Consider the following 20,767-nt stretch of genomic DNA (forward strand, 5'->3'; position numbering starts at 1 on the left):
AGGAACGGTGCAGCCCTCGAGAAATCTTGAAGGCGAGCATCAGAGGTGGGAGTACGGACAGAAGATAGACGTAAGTCTTCAGCAGATCGTAAGGGCCTAGACGGGACATACTTACCTTATGTAGGGACTGACAGAAGGGTGAGGCATGGGAGGTGCGGGCGGACAGGAAGATGAGCCTTGCCGCCGCATTCATTATGGACTGTAACGGCGCAAGTTGGGAGCACGTAAGACCACTGAGAAGCGGGTTACAGTAGTCAAGGCGAGAAAGTACAGTGGAATGGACCAACACCTTAGTCGCATCTGGCGTTAAGTAGAGGCGGATGCGCGCAATGTTTTTGAGATGGAAATGACAGGATTTGGCGATAGATTACACATGAGGCTTGAAGGAGAGGTCGGAGTCAAAGAGAACACCTAGGCAGCGAGCCTGCGTGGTGGAGCTGATGGTAGCACTGTTGACTTGGAGGGAGACAGACACAGGAGTAACAACACTTGAGGGAATTTCAGTTTTGGTCAAGTTTAGTTTAAGGAAGTGGGCAGCCATCCAGTTAGAAACAGCAGAGAGGCAGTCAGAGAAACTAGTCAAGAGGGACGGGGAGAGATCAGGAGAGGACAGGTAGATTTGCGTGTCATCTGCATAGAAATGATATTGGAAGCCAAAGGAGCTAATGAGTTTACCAAGGGAGGCAGTATAGATGGAGAATAGTAGGGGACCAAGGACTGAACCTTGGGGGACACCAACAGAGAGGAGTTGGGGAGTTAGGGTCAAGATTGGGCTTCTTTAGAATTGGGGTTACAGTTGCATGTTTGAAGGACGATGGAAATATACCAGAGGAGAGAGAGAGATTGAGAATTTTAGTGAGAGGTGGAGAAAGAGAAGAAGACAGAGTACGGATGAGATGCGAGGGAATTGGATCTAGGGAGCAGGTGGTGGGGCGGGAGGACTGGAGCAGAGCATAAACCTCTTCCAATGTAGTGGGTGCGAATGAACATAGAACAGCAGAGGGAGTGAAGTTAGGGGAAATATTGTAAGGGGAAGAAGAAAGATGAGAGATCTCTTCTCTGATTGTAGAGATCTTGTCAGTGAAGTGAGTTGCAAAGTCTGAGGCGGTCAAGTTAGTAGGTGGAGGGGGAACAGCAGGGCGAAGAAGAGATTAAATGTGTGAAATAGTCGTTTGGGTTCGCGGGAGAGTGTGGTTATGAGGGTGTTGAAGTAATAAACTTTTGCAGAGGAAAGAGCCAAGCTGTATGAGCTCAGCATAAATTTATAGTGGAGAAAGTCAGATGCACAGTGAGGCTTTCTCCAACAGCGTTCAGCAGTTCTGGAGCATTTTTGGAGGTATCGAGTGAGCTTGGTGTGCCAGGGTTGTTGTTGGGGGGGCCTGCGGCGTTTAAATGTACAAGGTGCCATGATGTGTAGTTGAGAGGAGAGGGTGGAATTGTAGAAGGAGGTTGCAGAACTAGAACAGGTGAGGTTTGAGATAGGTAAAATGATTGTTTGGAGATTAGTGGAGAAATGCTCTAGGTCAAGACATTGGAGGTTTCAGTGAGAGTGATGTTCAGACGGTGGTGTCAATTGGGTCTTAGGTATGCCAATGTCAAAAGTCAGCAGATGGTGGTCAGATAGAGGAAAAGGAATATTGGAGAGATTAGAGGCAGTACAGAGGTTGGTGAAGGCAAGATCAAGAGTGTTTCCTGCTGTATGGATTGCTAAATTGGACCATTGCGTAAGGCCAAAGGAGGAGGTTACAGAGAGCAGACGAGAGGCATCAGTGCAATTGGGGTTATTGATTGGGATATTGAAATCCTCAAGTATAAGGGAAGGAGTGCTAGATGAGAGGAAGTGGGGAAGCCAGGAAGAAAAGTGCTCAATGAATAGTCTAGGATAACCGGGGGGGGCGGTAGATGATAGCAATTCTTAAAGGAGTGGGTTTAAATAGGCGGACAGTGTGAACTTCAAAAGAAGAAAAGGATAGGGCAGGGGGAGTTATGATTGGTTGAAAGGTACATTGAGGGGAGAGAAGGATGCCTACGCCCAGGGCCGGCGCTTCTTATAAGGCGAACTAGGCAGCCGCCTAGGGCGCCATATAGGAGGGGACGCCCTGCGCCCCCATCGCCAGCCCTTTAAATGTTTCAGCCGCCTGAGCGCTCTATAGAGAGCACAGGGAGAGGGGGGTGAGGAGAAGGGAGAGGAGAGACCACGGGGGGAGGTGAGAAGACACGGGGGGGGGAGGTGAGAAGAACACAGGAGAGGGGGTGAGGCCCTGCCTACGCCACCTCCTTTACAGTTGAGTCTGGGAGTGTGAGAGAACTGTAGCCCACCAAAACATAAAGAGGCAGGAGTGGCGCTATCAGAGGGGGACAGCCAGGTCTCTGTAAGTGCAAGCAGTGTGAGTGAGTTTGAGATGAAAAAGTCGTGTATGGTTGTTGATTTTAAATTACTGCAGATGGAGCAGGCATTCCAGAGTGCACAATGAATTTTGGTAAGTGAGGGTAAAGGGCAGGGTATTGTGATGAGGTTTGTGGGGTTTCTGGTTGTCTTAGTGTGTGTAGAGAAGGTGAAGGGCCCTGGATTGGGAGAGACATCACCAGCTGCTAGAAGTAGGAGGAGAGAAAGTGACAGGAGGTGTGAATGGGTTTTGTATGCATGGGGTCACATAGCCCCAGGGGTCCAAATCCGCCATGGGAAGACTGTCTGGGCTGCAGGCAGTCTTCTCACGCCGGGAGCAACGCCGATCGCCGCCGATCGCCGCCGGGGGAGTGACGGCGATCGGCTAAGTACATTGCACTGTTAGGACGGTTCAGGACCGTCACCGGTCGGCAATGCAAAAATGCCGATGACGGTCCTGAAACGTCCTAGGTCGTTAAGGGGTTAAGAGAAAAGTTGTTGTTTTTGTTGTTGTTGTTGTTGCAAGTGAATTATCTCTACAAGGTCATTTTGTGATGACAGAATATTCGGTTTAAAAGCTGTGTTCTTTATCCCACATTATGAGCGGCCTTGTAATTCCTATGCACACTAATAGTTGGCTTTTAGATGTAATTGTTTTATCTTTAATATTTCATAGTTGATACAGAGAATAAAGTAATTTACAGAAAATATATTAATTGTAAAAGGTTTCATTTATCTATCTTGGCCCACTGTTCATTGATCTCTCAAGTCTAAGTCTGGTGTTCAAACTGTTTTTCTTACGATATGTCTTGAGTTTACAAGCCACAAACTGCATATTGCAAATTGAAAGCCTGACATTGTGATACGTGTATGGACATGCGTATAACATAGCTTTGTTCCTCTCCTCACATAGTTGGTCATTGACAGGCACTTTGATACAATGTGTGTACCAACGCTATTCTCTTAAAGTAGTCCCTAGATCACAAAAACATACCCTATCTCTCAGTCTTGATGCAGAGTTTTGACAGTGAGCGCCCCCTGTGACAGACTGTGGTAACTGACAGCGAGAGCAGCGCCCCCTGTGACAGACTGCGGTAACTGACAGTGAGTGCAGCGCCCCCTGTGACAGACTGCGGTAACTGACAGCGAGAGCAGCGCCCCCTGTGACAGACTGCGGTAACTGACAGCGAGAGCAGCGCCCCCTGTGACAGACTGCGGTAACTGACAGTGAGCGCCCCCTGTGACAGACTGCGGTAACTGACAGTGAGCGCCCCCTGTGACAGACTGCGGTAACTGACAGTGAGTGCAGCGCCCCCTGTGACAGACTGCGGTAACTGACAGCGAGCGCCCCCTGTGAGAGACTGTGGTAACTGACAGTGAGCGCAGCGCCCCCTGTGACAGACTGCGGTAACGGACAGTGAGAGCAGCGCCCCCTGTGACAGACTGCGGTAACTGACAGCGAGAGCATCGCCCCCTGTGACAGACTGCGGTAACTGACAGCGAGTGCAGCGCCCCCTGTGACAGACTGCGGTAACTGACAGTGAGCGCCCCCTGTGACAGACTGTGGTAACCGACAGCGAGCGCAGCGCCCCCTGTGACAGACTGCGGTAACTGACAGCGAGTGCAGCGCCCCCTGTGACAGACTGCGGTAACTGACAGCGAGCGCCCCCTGTGACAGACTGCGGTAACTGACAGCGAGAGCAGCGCCCCCTGTGACAGACTGCGGTAACTGACAGCGAGCGCCCCCTGTGACAGACTGCGGTAACTGACAGCGAGCGCAGCGCCCCCTGTGACAGACTGCGGTAACTGACAGCGAGTGCAGCGCCCCCTGTGACAGACTGCGGTAACTGACAGCGAGCGCCCCCTGTGACAGACTCTGGTAACTGACAGCGAGCGCAGCGCCCCCTGTGACAGACTGCGGTAACTGACAGCGAGCGCCCCCTGTGACAGACTACGGTATCTGACAGCGAGAGCAGCGGCGCCTGTGACAGACTGCGGTAACTGACAGCGAGCGCCCCCTGTGACAGACTGTGGTAACTGACAGTGAGCGCCCCCTGTGACAGACTGCGGTAACTGACAGCAAGCGCCCCCTGTGACAGACTGCGGTAACTGACAGCGAGCGCCCCCTGTGACAGACTCTGGTAACTGACAGCGAGCGCAGCGCCCCCTGTGACAGACTGCGGTAACTGACAGCGAGCGCCCCCTGTGACAGACTACGGTATCTGACAGCGAGAGCAGCGGCGCCTGTGACAGACTGCGGTAACTGACAGCGAGCGCCCCCTGTGACAGACTGTGGTAACTGACAGTGAGCGCCCCCTGTGACAGACTGCGGTAACTGACAGCAAGCGCCCCCTGTGACAGACTGCGGTAACTGACAGCGAGAGCAGCGCCCCCTGTGACAGACTGCGGTAACTGACAGCGAGCGCAGCGCCCCCTGTGACAGACTGCGGTAACTGACAGCGAGAGCATCGCCCCCTGTGACAGACTGTGGTAACTGACTGTGAGCGCAGCGCCCCCTGTGACAGACTGCGGTAACTGACAGCGAGCGCCCCCTGTGACAGACTGCGGTAACTGACAGCGAGCGCCCCCTGTGACAGACTGCGGTAACTGACAGCGAGCGCAGCGCCCCCTGTGACAGACTGCGGTAACTGACAGCGAGTTGTTTTTCAGTTTTCCCTTTGTCAGGAGACGGATCTGCAGGGGGCGGGGTTTTCTTCGCAGACGCTTGTTTTTGTTCTTTTTTCATTGGTCCATATTCTTGCCGAATTCTCATTGGCTAGCGTGAGCAGTTACCGGGGGGCGTGACGCAAAGAGTGACAAAGCCTGCGATTGGTTTGAGGAAACAATGAGGCGGTGAGGAGGCGTGTCCTAGTGACAGGCAGAGCGCTGGGAATCATTATGGTGAGAGTTGTGGGCGGGGCATGCGTTATGGAGATGGAGGAAGAACGCTAAGTGGGCGTGGTTTGATGTTTGTCATGCCTTGGTGAGCTACTTTGTTTAGGCGAGTGGGCGCGGTTAGCTGAGCGATGGGCGTGACTAGCCGGTTGGTGGGCGTGTTCCGTCAGATGATGGGCATGTGCTGTGTCAGTCCGTGTCTCCGGGGTACGGGCTGCACAGCTCGCCAGGCACAGTGAGCATGAACCGGGCCGGCACGGACAGCCTGTGCTCCACCACCAGCGACTATCTGATCTGCAGCCAGTGCCACAGAGTGCTCAGCAAGGTAGGCTCACTCTGAGAGGGCACTCAGACTGCACCCTACACTCACAGCAACTACACTCACACTGCACTCTACACTCACAGCAAGTACACTCACACTGTAAGTACACACACTGTAAGTACACACACTGTAAGTACACTCACTGCAAGTACACTCACTGCAAGTATACTCACTGCAAACTACACTCACAGCAAGTACACTCACACTGCAACCTACACTCACACTGCAAGTACACTCACTGCAACCTACACTCACTGCAACCTACACTCACACAGCAAGTACACTCACACTGCAACCTACACTCACTGCAACCTACACTCACTGCACCCTACACTCACTGCACCCTACACTCACTGCACCCTACACTCACTGCACCCTACACTCACACAGCAAGTACATTCACACTGCAACCTACATTCACACTGCAACCTACATTCACACTGCAACCTACATTCACACTGCAACCTACACTCACAGCAAGTACTCACACTGCACCTTACACTCACAGCAACTACTCACACTGCACCCTACACTCACACAGCAAGTACACTGCACCCTACACTCACAATAACACTTAATCGAACTGCACTAACACTGCAAACACACTAACACTGCAACATACATTCACTTGCACTGCAACCACACTCACACAAACACAATCACACAGCAACTACAATAAAAATGCAATCATCAACATGCAACTACACTCACATTGCAACCTACACTCACATTGCAACCTACCTATAACCATTACCAATCAGGTATATTCACACCTAAGCTATACTCACTGCAGGAAAGGGTTAATGCACATTACTGATCGATCACAGTGTGAGGCAAGGGTTAATGCATGTTACTGATCAATCACAGTGTGAGGCAAGGGTTAATCCATGTTACTGATCAATCACAGTGTGAGGCAAGGGTTAATCCATGTTACTGATCAATCACAGTGTGAGGCAAGGGTTAATGCATGTTACTGATCACACTGTGAGGCAAGGGTTAATGCATATTACTGATCACAGTGTGAGGAAAGGGTTAATGCATATTACTGATCACAGTGTGAGGAAAGGGTTAATGCATATTACTGATCACAGTGTGAGGAAAGGGTTAATGCATATTACTGATCAGTGTGCGGAAAGGGTTAATGCATATTATTGATCAGTGTGCGGAAAGGGTTAATGCATAATACTGATCACAGTGTGAACCAAGGGTTAAAGCATGTTATTGATCCCAGTGAGAGGTCTCTGTGATCAGTAACATGCATTTACCCTTCCTTGTCTCACTGTGACTAATAATATGCATTAACCCTTTCTTATGGCCGAGATCTGTAACATGCATTTAACCCTTCTCTCGCTGTGATGGAAGGTTAAATTCCATGGACTTAAGTCATTTTGCAACCTAGAGTACATATGTTAACCCTTCCCTGGTACTGTGATCACTGTCACATGCGTTAACCCCTTTTTCTGTCTCTGTGATCAGTTACATGTATTAACCCTTCCTTTAACTGTGATTGGTAAACATGCAATAATCCTTCAAACTACTGTGAACATTAACACGTTACAACGCCCCTATCATATGGGCAACAGACATACCCATTGTACAGCGCTATGGAATTTGCTGGCGCTATATAAATAATTAACCTTTTGCCTCATTCAGACCATTAACATGCCTGCACCCTTTTACTCTCAGATTATTTAACTTGCACTGCATTGACCATTCTTTTACCACACGCCACTAACAAACCATTCCCCTCACTCAAACCTCAAATATTAACCCCTCATTGACCATGGGAGACTGTCAAGCTCCAATCCAGCATCTATTTCAATAAGACTTTAATGCATTGTGATAAGTTATTTGCAATGTGACCGGTATGCAAAAGACCATTTATAAATCTATCCTAAACAGTGGAGCAAATCAAATTTTCCCTTTTTATGTCACAGTGAGATAAAACTGTCACTTGGCTCTCAAGGGTTAATACTGTCTTGTACAACTAAGTAGTTTTGAAATAGACTTCTTATCGTTGATGAAATGTCTTTTTTTGTTATACCTTTTATTCATTAATTCATTGTTTGCCACCCAGCCTGTAAATCCATAATGGAATTCCATATATTGACTGTCCTATTCTAAAGGGATCATTAGAACGGGAGGCACTGCTCCAGTACCCAGTGCAAATTTGTCTCTTTGGGTTTAATCGCTAAATAGCAAACTGACAAAGGAAGCACAACACCTAACGTTCATTTGAAAAGTGACTTGCAAAATGTAGGCTAATGAACCAGGATTCACTGTTTAGTGAATAAGCTCCATTCTCGTTTATTCACTGAACCAAGGTTTCTAAATGACTGACGATGGTAATGCGAATTTTATGCTAAAACAGTCAAATTTGAATAATTCACCAACTCCATTTTTAGGCCAAAAGTAGCAGAACTGAAGAAAAAAAAAAAAAATCTAAATTTTAGCTGTTTTTTCCAATCTGGCTATTTTGTCCTGACGTTTTTAATTCTGTTATCAATTCTCCACAGTTTCCAATTTATTGAATAACCACACTAAAGCTTTTTATGAGCTGTGAATGGCCAGTCGCTGACAAACGCGTCGGTCGTCAATAGGCCAAGGGAGCAAAAGTAAAAAATCCTCCACTTTTTTTTTTTCTTTGATTTGATTTCTTAATTTCTCAGTTTAATCCATGACCGTTCAGTTTCACAGTTTAGTAAATAATCCCTTTAAACCCAAAACGGCTAAATTGGATAGAGAACATGTTAGTTTTTTTTTTTTTTGGCTCAGTTTGTGTAAGTGCCCTGTTGATTCTCTGCTGTTGAGTCACTCATTAGAAAAATAAACCTCTTTTGATTATTTGACTTCACAGTGGCCTTGTGACAATCATAGGTAAACCTCTATATAATCTCTCTTCGCCGTTAGTCTTCTGTGTAGGTAACCTGCGGTTGTTGCTAGCAAATAGTCCGAATTTACTAATCGCTGTGTTCTTCTGGTGAATTAGATGCTTACTTATAATGTGATCATGTAATAATAATAAAAAAAAAACTAGCCTTCTTTATTCACTCCCATTCAGGCACTAATATATCATTTTAATAGGGGAAAAAAGACGCATATGCATTCAAGAGAACTTCTGTGGCCTTAATTTTGAAATCCCCTTTGAACTCCCACTTTATGTAAATAACCCACTTATTTTCTGTATAATCGCTAAAACGTGATGCAATGTCCATTTGCCCAGTTTTATTGGTTAATAATATTAATTATGGTTATTCACTACGCCAGTTATTATGGAAAATGGACTGAGGAATTTTACAATTTGTAAGCCAAATTAGACAGAATTCAAAGAATTCTACAACTCTCATCTATTTTTACAGCTAAAATGTAAACAATCTCAATTCACTTTTTAGTTTTCTACAATTCCTGGTTTTCGGCGAAGTGTGCCAAATAAATTGCTCAGGGGTTTAATCATTAAAAGGAAATGTTGGAGAGTGGAAACCAAGTTAGCAAAATGTAGGTCAGAAATCCACACACTGGCATTGAATTGGCTCAGTTGGATAATTTAACTGGGCTATTTTCAGTCTAACATTTTGCAATTCCTGGTTTAAGTTCACCACAACCTATTATTTGCTAAATTAACCTGTTGTTTTTTGCTTAAACCTATTTGATACCATCTATAATTATTTTGGTTAAATTACAATCTTTGAAATTCATATGGGATTGGATTCATTACACTTTTAAGACCAAAGTAACTAAAGTGGAAAGTTTTAATTATGCCAACTAAATTGTCCCTTGTCAATTTTTTCCCAAACGTCCAATTTAGTGATAAATAATCCCCAATATAATAGCATCAGAATCAATTTATAATTTTAAGTAACCATGCTGAATTTGGACTAAGAAAAACTCATTGTAGAATAAATCTGTTAAACAGAAAGTTGTGAGACATTTTGTGGAATATTTAATATTGTTTGTATAATACCAAAATATTTAATAGTGCTTTGCTATGGGGCTATAAAGACTGCTAATAAATTACATATAATTCTAAGGAACATTTCAGTCGCCATAACTATTACAGAGTGCTGTGGTTATCTTGCCAGGAGTACCTTGAAGCCCCACATTGTAAGGAGTTAAACCATTTTTGAATTGTTAAACTCATTACCTTCAGTACTAACAATGAAGAGCTGACGCTCTAAGCTAATAGGCTACGCCCTGCAAGACTTGGCTCAGGAGAGCTAATGGGAATTCACATATAGGAACTTTAGTCTCTCTGACATTGGTGTAGGCTGGGCTAATCAGTTGGCGGATCCCGGGTAAGAAATCAGACTGTTCAAAAATAGTTTGACTTGTTACAATGGAGGGGGTGCCAGGCCCCTACTGGTACCACAGCCACAACAGTTACATGCAGTAGTTATGGTGCCTGGACTGTACAGAATCAGTTACAATCTTTTGCAATTTTGGCTGCATTTGGCACCCAATGTGCACAGAAACCACTAGCTGGTGAGTAACCTTCGGGGTTAAACCGATCTCTAATGGTTTAACCCAGCGGTTCTCGAAAACGGAGATATTTTCCCAGTGCTATGATCAAATGATCATAGCACCGGGAACTGTGCCTCCCTCTTCCTGCCGGCTCTGCAGTACCGGTGGGGAGATCAGAGCTCTCCCTCACCAGCCCGCTTGCACTGTAATGCTGGCAGGTGAGGGAGGGAGAGAGGACCCGGGGGAGCTCTAATCTGCAGCTCCGCCGGGTTCTCCTCTTGCAAGCCCAGAACGCTGCCGTGGTTACCACAGAAACGCTCCAAATCTTGCAAGAGTGAACTGTTGCCTGAGCTGTAGGCTAGAGTTCACTCTTACCACCGGACCACCAGGGATTAGTACTGTCCCCCCTCCCAGGCAAAGGTAAGCAGGGTGGGGGGATATGAATATAATTTTAATTTAAAAAGAAATAAATTATATATTCATGAATTTGCCCTTCTACCTCCACAGAGACACAATAACTCCCCCCCCATACACACACACTGCTCCCCCATACATACACACTCTTCTGCCCCACACACAAACACAGTACCCTTCATATAACCTGCCCCCCCCCCAAACTGTCCAACATACACACACTAAATCCTTCACAAACACAATGCACCCTGTACACTCACTGCACCCCTCACACACTACTGCCCCTATCCCCTACCACAGTCCCTATCCTGGCAGATCCCAGGCAGGTTGTCAAACTGTGCTTAAGCAGTTTGACTACTTACTCTGGGAGGGCACTACTGGCACCATAACCACTACAACGTAATGTAGTGGTTATTGTGCCTGGATTGTTTCTTTAAATAATCTACCAGTGCCACTCCCAAGATTAGGTTCTGAATCTGCGCCTGAACGGCAAGCATTTCTGACGAACAGGGGCTCAGTATATGCCGCTGCGCTGTACATGTATACAACCTAGAATTTTTTTTGATGAAATATTAAATATTGACATATTATGGGCGCCTTGAACCCAATACATTTGGGAATCACTGGTGTTACTCCTTCAGGTAATAAGGCACCAGGGACCTCTGGGTATAACGATGAAGTTGTTATGGTGCCCATACAGTTCTGTGGTGCCTAAGTGAGCTATCACTGATGTATAGTGTTTGTGTATATAGAACATATTACAAAGGAGAGAATTTACCTTGAACTCCAACATAAACAGCACCTCTTAAATCCTTGTGATCAAACTAGCAGAGAAAGTGTTAAATAATTCTGTGTATATAATCAGACATGCTATTCGAATACATGTTATACATATTCTATACTTTTTATTTAGACACATCATATTCATGTTTTATACCAGTGCCCTCACACTAGTCAGCCATAAATCATAATTGTTATTGTGTACAGTGTTAACACAGCACAGACTGTATACTTTGCTTTTATTATTAGTTCCTTGTCTCATATTAACTTTTTTTTTTCTCAAGGTCATAAGGTTTTTTTGTGATTACATAGTGATTCATTATTTAATATATAGTCCCTTAAAAAAAAAAAAAAAAATGTAGGTGAATTGTATTTTTTTATTATTTATATAATTTGTCTTTTATGTATTTTTCACACTGACTGGGTTTTGAAACCAAAGTAAAATAGTTTAGCTTAGTCACTGAAAATTACGGAGAATGCACCTGGGCATTTCAAATGTTATCCCAAAATAGCTCAACTGGAATAATCATTTCAAACTACTTTTGCTGCTTGTCTGTTTGGACCTAAACTTTGCTATGAATTTGCCTATTCTCAATTAATTTGAAGGCCCAACCTCTCTCCCTCCCCCCCCCCCCCCCCCACCCCATTCCTGCAGGGCAATTCAAATTTGTACAAGGGACAGACAAAAACGTCACATTGCAGACACACAAATGTTAGGTGCATGCACACATTAGATTAGTTACAATGTATTTTCCTTTCTTTGTAATAAATTGTATTGCATCTTAAAGGAACACTATAGGGTCAGGAACATGTATTAAAACCACCATCTGCCCCCCCCTAAATAAAGCAAACTCTTAGCTTTATTGCAGTCTGCTGCTGCTGGCTCTGCCCCTGTTCTGCATCCTTGGCTGACGTCATCAGAAGTTGTGTTCTGTGCCTATCACAATGCATCTCTATAAGCAAAGTCCAGTGTCTCCATGCAGAGGGTGGAGACGCTGAATGTCAGTCACACTGTTCTGCACTGCCCCAGTAAGCACCTCTAGCAGCCATCTGAGGAGTGGCCAGTGGAGGTATCCCTAGGCTGTTATGTAAACACTGCATTTTCTCTGAAAAGACAATGTTTACTGCAAAAAGTCTGAAGGGAATGATTATACTCACCAGAGCAAATACAATAAGCTGTAGTTGTTCTGGTGACTATAGTGTCCCTTTAAACCCAGTCTTTCTTCCCTTCCCAACCAAACAGAGTGTTCCCTGTTTTCTTCAAAATTACGTCTTCATGACACCATGTTGTTTTCTGGATGCTGTGGTTTAGGTGTTTGCTTTCTTCAGTAGCAACACTGTAAAAATATAAAGGAAATTAATTTGGTACAGTGTTCCTTACCTGAGTGTTGCCACATAATTCGGGGGCAGTGTGTGTTCCCAGTTGCAGGTCCTATTTTGAAATTACATCAGCCATCATTGACACACGTGCCGTTATCTCTTTAGAATTCTCTTCTGGGCAAAACACGGGAATCTTTGCAATGTGAGTTTTCAATTTTCAAGTAAGTGAACATCATGAGTTCTTCCTGCTTCAGAGAGGGTTTACTGCGTTGGTGTTTAGTAATGTTCGTAATTTTGTATTGTCTTTTGTATATATATTTATTATGCATTAATAAGACAAACAAAAAAAATCAAACACAGTTTGCTAACAATTTGAAAACTTGCATGGGGTCATCCAGACACTGGTTACCTCATCCACTGATTTGGTTGTAGTAACCCTTTAAAGGAACACTCTGATTTTAAAATACATTTTTATCTATATCATATGTTAGATGTGCTTCTTTTAAAGGGACACTATAGTCACCTGAACACCTTTAGTCACCTTTAGCTTAATGAAGCAGTTTTGGTGTATAGAACATGCCCCTGCAGCCTCACTGCTCAATCCTCTGCCATTAAGGAGTTAAATCCCTTTGTTTATGAACCCTAGTCACACCTCCCTGCATGTGACTTGCACAGCCTTCCATAAACACTTCCTGTAAAGAGAGCCCTATTTAGGCTTTCTTTATTGCAAGTTCTGTTTAATTAAGATGTGCTTATCCCCTGCTATGTTAATAGCTTGCTAGACCCTGCAAGAGCCTCCTGTATGTGATTAAAGTGCAATTTAGAGATTGAGATACAATTATTTAAGGTAAATTACATCTGTTTGCAAGTGAAACCATTTTTTTTTCATGCAGGCTCTGTCAATCATAGCCAGGGGAGGTGTGGCTAGGGCTGCATAAACAGAAACAAAGTGATTTAACTCCGAAATGACAGTGAATTTAGCAGTGAAATTGCAGGGGAATGATCTATACACTAAAACTGCTTTATTTAGCTAAAGTAATTTAGGGGACTATAGTGTTCCTTTAAATATCTTGCTTTTCTTTTAAAAAAGAAAAAGGCCATAACTACAAATCCATAACTTTTTTAAACCACCATTAAACTTCTCTGTAATCCAGGTTGGGACAGACTCCAGACCGCAGCCCAATACTCGTACTGTGAGATCACTAGGCTTGCTGTTCTTTGTCCAATCAAATTATTCCCTTGCAAAACCAATGTGGGCTTACGGCACATGAGTGGCAATCGCTCTCTCTGAGAAGTCACTGAATTGGAAAAAATAAACCATGCTAGTTTTCAGAAATGTAAATGTGCAAGGGCACATCTATGCCCCATGTTACTTCAGTAAGGTGAAGTGATTCTGATGCTTAGTGTCCCTTTAAAATTAGAGAAGTCTCACTTTCCAAGGGAACTAAATCTGACATGCCGAGGAAGCCGCCTCTAGGTGATTGACACTGCAGCCACACAGTCCTTTCAGATTAGCTCAGGCCTCGCCAGAGAGGTAATGCTGATACCCCTCTACGCACATTGGAATCTGAGGAAGTTGCACGACGAATACTGGGACAGTGTATTTTGCCAAAGCACTCAAGCTTGTTCACTAAAATGCAACTTTGCAGCTTATAATTCACATTACAGTAACTAACCGATGTAGCAGTTGTGAACTAAGACTGGAAATTGACTTTGAATTCCCATCGATTTACATTCTCATTGAATAACTAACTTCCCTGGGAATTGGAGTAGGTTATCCCCTTAAGGACACATGACATGTGTGACATGTCATGATTCCCTTTTATTCCAGAAGTTTGGTCCTTAAGGGGTTAAGCTTTACTTTCCACTCTTCTTTAAAAAGATGAATCCCTTATTTGAAGTGAGTGAAGGTTATGTTTAAAGCCATATTCCAGGTTCAATTTTGCAAAATTTTTAATTCATGCAGTGCCGAAATTAATTAAATAAATAAAAATACAAACTTGGGGATGTCTCTCTTAGCAGATTATTCTCAAGACTCCTGTTTGCCTGGTGTGTAGATAAAATCATCTATTGCGTGGCTGAGACCTCTCAGCCAGTCTCTGGACACTGTGTGATGTGGATTTCCCTCCTGTCCTTTCTCATAGGATCAGTGTAGCCATGCAGTTCCTATTGTCTGTTTATAAAGAGCTTTCTATAAAATCATAAGTTAGGATCCAGACAAGACTTTCACCACTTAATTAGCATTTCACACTCGCACAGCCCTTGTTAGTCATACATACATACCCAATTGTCTACACTCACAATGGTATCACTTTAATTGCTTTTAAACACAAACCGTTAGCCATCTCTTATGTATTAGCCGCACACATTATTGGCTAGTGATGCACACACTCTCACTAGTTAGTCATACAGACCTAATTAGTTACACTTATACAAGTTGCTCTTAAACATGCTATCTACACTAAAGGGTCCATTGGTGCAGGATGCAGTGTCTGGCTCCTCTATGCCAACCCTGCATACAAACTGCAGGAAATGCCTCTAGTGGCTGTCTGGTACACTTAACCCTGTAATGTAAATATTGCAGTTTCTCTCAAATACTGCAATATTTTACATTGCACGGCTAAGAGGACAGAGACACTGTACCCAGTAAAATGAAGTGGTCTATAGTGTTCCTTTAATCCAAAGAGGATGTCCAGCTTCTTGAAAATCCCAAAAATAGTTTTTAACCCTTTATTTGCCCTCGGATAAAATATCTGCATGACAAGCCAAGGCAGATAGACCTTATGGGTTAACTCATGCCGGAGTCGACCTATTCACGTGCTGTATTTATTTAATGCATTGCAATATGTAAAATAAATCTATAGAAAGGACACTCGTATTTTGATGTTCCTGCATTTGCTGCAAATCTCCAGCCATGCATCTTCTGTAGTGAGCTCTTCCTAAGCCAGCTGAGCTTCTACCATCGTGTGTATGCTCTTTGTGGCCATGCAAGAGTATCAGGATGTTATAGTTCCATTGTCAGATTACTGTATAGCGCCAAGAACTAAACTACACCTCTCCAACCAAAACCTAGTTATAAACTCATGTACGCCTGTATTTTTGGAGAAAAAGGTGGGGGAATACCAGATTGGAGAGGACATAAAGTAACATAGTAACTACTATTGTTCTGCTTGCATTTCTTTCTCAGATGTACACAACCTGTAGAACTCCAGCTTCCCATCATATTATAGACAACATGGCAGCTAGCTCAACATCATAGAAAATCTGTCATCTAAAAAGATGAATTCAGGACACTTTTGAATAGGGAGTTGGTGACCAGTGGGGTGAGAGATTAAATGCAAACCGTTCCTTTAAACATATTAACTGAATTCCTGATGGCTTAATTTGTTATATTTCATACTCTCTCCCATGCATTCCGCTGCTGGTCATAATCTCATTGGAAAGGAGATTATCCCTTTTTAGTGTCAGAAGGTTCAGCAAAGTAATCTGTTTCATGCAGCGTCATATAACCAAAGCAATGTCTGCCTTGGTGAATAGGTCTAGATACTCACATTAACCTTTCCATTGCCAGGGGAGAGAAAGTTCCCTGTCTACACCCCAAGGATAAGAGTGTCAGTCTAAGCACCATAACCACTACAGTACTTTTGTAGTGGTTATGATGCTAGTAGGCTCTGTGGACCTTGATCCCCGTTTCTGTATCCAACCATTTTCAAGCAATTTGGCAGAAAATATGGGCATTCCCCAGACACTGGTGGCCCGACTATTCATTTGCATGGCAGTGACAAACCAACAGGTGCATGTACTGGTCTTACAAGGTTATTCATTAAATAAAAGGCCAAAGTAACCAAAATGTAAGCATGGGTGACTTAGCTCCGAATTTTCCCAATTTGGCTATTATGACTTTAAATTTGAAATTCACTTTGAATTCTAAATTAAGTAAATTGTAGTCCTGTTCAAAAATTAGTTTTAAGCAATTTGTCCAAATAAAATTCCTGGCAATCTTTGAACAAATCGATTGAGGACAGTTTTACCTGTGAAGTCTACTGATGAGATCGATTCGGACTAATCACGTGAAACTAATTTTTTTTTTTTTTTTTTTTTTTTACACATGTCTAGTGAATAATCCTGTTTGTTTTGATTTTCTGTCATTTGTGCCTGTGCTGGTCTTGATGTTACGTTGTTCTGTCATGCTTGTGCTCACAGTGGTTTTGGTGGGAAGCCTGGGGGGGGGGTGGGGGGTGAGGGGGCGTGGAAAAAAAAAAGGACATTTATAGAATGTTATTTGTTTATTTTAAAATCTGCTGGTTTAATCAAAATTTAGCTGTACTCGTCTGCTGTATATTTAGTGAATAAAACACTTAATTTAACCAAATGTTAGTTGTTTTTAAGCATTCATTTTAATACCAACCACTTTACCAGTAAAGCGCCGAAGACTAAATGTAAAATCTCTCTTCATTCCACAACAATGCTGGGTAATTGTACGCCTAAAAAAAAAGGGAATTAATGGCACTCTATACGTACAATAATTACTACTTGATGATTTGAGAGAAAAAAAGAACGAAAAAAGCCATGAAAATGTGTGTTTCATAAAATACTCTAGTAGTTACATTGCTTCGAGTATCCCTATTGTTGGGCTATAAAAAAAAAAAAAATTCCACTAAGTGTACATGTAAATAGTAATTATAGCATTTAATGTTCTTTAGTAAATAAAAGAAAATAGCCGTTTTGTTGGTAGGGGGAGGGGGAGATGGGTTGTTTTTGTTTAATTTTAAAAAGTGAAGTTTTGACCTGAGTTTGTTATCAAAATTGTAGCTTTAAACTGTATCTTTTTATTAAATTCTTCAAGTAAAAAAAAACCTTTTTCTCTTTCACTCTGGCTGGTAGCCAGCAGAAGTTTTTTTCAGCCCTTTTCCCTTGTTTCTGGCAGCTTGATCCCATGTAAAATGATCTTGTTATTGGGGGGAAAAAAGTTACAGATACGTTTTGCATGCAGCTTTCATTGCTTTGCTAAGCAGGATTGTCCATGTTAAAAAAATAATAAATAAATGTAACAAACAGCTAATAGTAATATATATATATATTTTTTAACGTCTTATGAAAAGTGTGTGTGTGTGTGTGTGTGTAGTTATGTTCTCCTTAACTCTCGTAGGATCAGATTACATAAAATGCTTTTCAACCACCCCATTGGCGAGCAGAGGGGGAATGTGCACATCACTGCCTACATTAACCCATTTGCTCCCAGCTGGCTGCTCTCATACCGTGAATTTCAAACTTGTTTTTCCGAACAGGAATGCTTTCTGTAGGAGGTGTTTCTGGAGGCAGTCCATATGAAAAATGTTTGAGGCCACTTGCTAGCAGTTAATAGAGGAAGAAACACTTTTTAATACTGGAACTTACTTATTTACTAGTCCAGTAAGGGAGGATTTTCTTAAAGGTATTTATGTTGGCTGAGCATAATGGGGATTGCAGTTGTCAATCATTTTACAAAGACAGCGGTGTGTGTGTATATGCATTTGCAGAGCCCCAAGCTAATGTTACTGGTCTGAGTAGCATATAGCGATTTTGTTTTAAAAAAAAAAAAAAAAAAAAAAGAGAGAGCTGTGCCTTTTCGGTCAAATTCAAAGGTTTGTAGCTCTTGTTGTCCAATGTGAAGGGCAGCTTGAGCAACCCAAACCAATGTTTCTCCTATCTGATTACTGATGCATGGTAGAGAAGATATTTATTATTATTATTGCCATTTATATAGCGCCAACAGATTCTGTAGCGCTTTACAATATTATGAGAGGGAGGATTTAACTATAAATAGGACATTTACAAGAAAACTTACAGGAACGATGGGTAGGGATCAGTGCCTTGATTGGGTCCTCTGATTCAAGGTGATATGGAATGGGGAAAAAAAGGAAGGAAATATAGTGTAGTAGGTAGATGCTTGTACAATGGGACAAAGTAGAAATGCACTTACAGTATTTGGAGTTACAAATTGGCTCCAGTTGATGTCTTGGTGGTACGTTCGCCTCCTGTGGATATAAGCTTGAAGTCTTAGTCCAATGGAGTGTAGTTCGGATATATAATAAAAATGGAATAACAATAACACTGATGTAGTTTAGTATGTCAGACTTCCAGAGAAGAGGATAATATATTTAGAAGTGAACACTCACATTTAATGGAGCCTTTTGATGGCTGCTTGTGTAGGGCTTGCAGTGGAAGAATCCCCACTCTTGAATCTATGTGCAGTACCCTTTATTGGCTATATGCAGATTAAAATCCTCACCATGATCTATAAAAACATGTAAAATAAAGTGCACACTGTGTTGTAAAATAACAGGGAATGCACTCGGTTTAGAGCAAAAATAGTTTTTGCTCAATCCAATGGCATAGGTGTTATATACCCCACCAAGGAAGTTGATGTCGCAGCATCGGCATAACCAGAACGTCCAGAGGTAGTGATTATGCATGAATTTTATTTGAAACGTAATAATAAAAACAAAGAATAACATAGAATAGCACACAATGCATTTCACCCAGTAAGTAGACATTTATTCCAAAGTGTTTACAGATAAGGGGCCCTTCACTGCTTATATTCCAGAGTATACAATTTGAAAGGAACGGTCACATGATGTAATAGGGCTGTTTAATTAACTTAAAAACAGCTCACATTAAACAAAAACCAATAGAGGAGTTTAGAAACGTATAAAATTGGGGTCTTTAGGACATAAGAAAACCGAGAGATATAAAATGGGGGTGTAGCAAGATGGTTCCGCAGTCCTGTCAGTCAGTCCATGTGATTTGATGTGGCCTAAAAATATACTCAAAAAACTACTGTACCATGGATGGCCATAGGGGAGTGAGGAAAGGAAGGGGATTTTAAAATCGGAAAATTGACCCCACCGTGAGAGTTGTAAGTTGGATGCGCTTAGTGGGGGGAAAATGGCGCTTTGGCCCGTGTCATGTGACATGCGAGGCCATGATGGGAAAATAAGATTATAGCTAAGGGATGAGCCAACTGGGGGTTATGAATAAAAGTGTAGAACAAGTATTGGAAAAGGGGGGGAACTGGATCGTGCAGAAATAGCTGTCCGGCTCCAACAAAATCGTAGTGGTGTGTAGCATATAGACCTAATGCCTCGTTGTGTTCACCTCTACAGCAGGGATATTCTCAATATCCCTGCTGGCATTGATTGCATGTTGCGATTACAGCGGTGATGTAGGAGTGGGGCATGGAAACAAGCATGGGGAGCTGGATTCCAGATACATTTATTACTTATTTTACTGCATTTTAACGTTTTTTTTTTTTTTTAAAAAGGGTTAGGATAAAATTTAAGAAAACCAGTGAGCACTATGGGATTTCTCGATCACGGGATTTGTTATAAAATATAAAAAGTACTGAATAAGCAGATCTTGAAGCAATCGTGTTCTCCAATAATGCAGACCAGTGAGCAGTTTCCCTAAACAGTGGTCATACTGAGCCTCACTGCTTCGTGGTAGAATGGTTGAAGAAAAGATCTTGTTGAGAAATAATAAATTTTTTAATTTTTTTTTTTTTAAAAATTACTCTTGGCATTGTTAAATAAACAATAGTTTGTGTTTTACCCACCCAAAAAGTTGTTTCCAATCTAAACGTTTAACATTCTTGTACACAACTGTCCCTGCTTTTATTGCTTCCTGTGAGTGTATTTCTCTACAGACCTATTCAATTTTAGCATTTGTCAGCATTTTTCACCCTTACACTGTTTGTCAGCATTTCTTCACCCTTCTCAAAAGAAAACTTTTCCAAATCGCTCAGTTAGATGTTTTTTGTTGTTGGTTTTTTTTCTCCCCTTTAATGCGCTTTGTCAGAATTCCAGGTGACTGCTTCCCATACCTGGAATTCTTGAAGTCTGTATCTGCCCTTTTTTCATTTTGTGCACAAAATAAATTTCCTTTTAGATCACCAGTATTATTATTATTATTTTTTTTTTTTAAACAAGGTTTACGACCTGAAATGCGAAATTCTCTGTCTGAAGATAAAGAATTAAAAAAAAAAAAACTAAATTACTTTAGATCACCTACCTCCGCTCAATGAATCAGTCTTCCCCTTTTTTGTTTGTTTTTATCTATTTATCTTTTTTCCCTGAAAGTCTTTTTGAACATACTTTATAAGGTAAAGATATTTATTACTTTATCTTATGGCCTTTCATTCTGAAGACTTAATA

General features: G+C 42.4%; 1 protein-coding gene across 3 annotated transcripts in view; it reads left to right on the forward strand.

The window, feature by feature from the left end:
• The first annotated feature begins 5,383 nt into the window (after positions 1-5,383).
• SESN3 (sestrin 3) overlaps positions 5,384-20,767 on the forward strand; it is a 73,201-nt gene continuing 57,817 nt past the window's right edge. For all 3 annotated transcript variants that reach the window (XM_063430585.1, XM_063430594.1, XM_063430602.1), the window contains exon 1: positions 5,384-5,606. In XM_063430585.1, the coding sequence (XP_063286655.1) occupies positions 5,523-5,606 (84 nt within the window). In that variant the 5' untranslated portion in view covers positions 5,384-5,522. The remainder of the gene's footprint in view (positions 5,607-20,767) is intronic.

This window comes from Pelobates fuscus, chromosome 1 (assembly GCF_036172605.1).
Source record: "Pelobates fuscus isolate aPelFus1 chromosome 1, aPelFus1.pri, whole genome shotgun sequence".
Classification (NCBI taxonomy): Eukaryota; Metazoa; Chordata; class Amphibia; order Anura; family Pelobatidae; genus Pelobates; species Pelobates fuscus.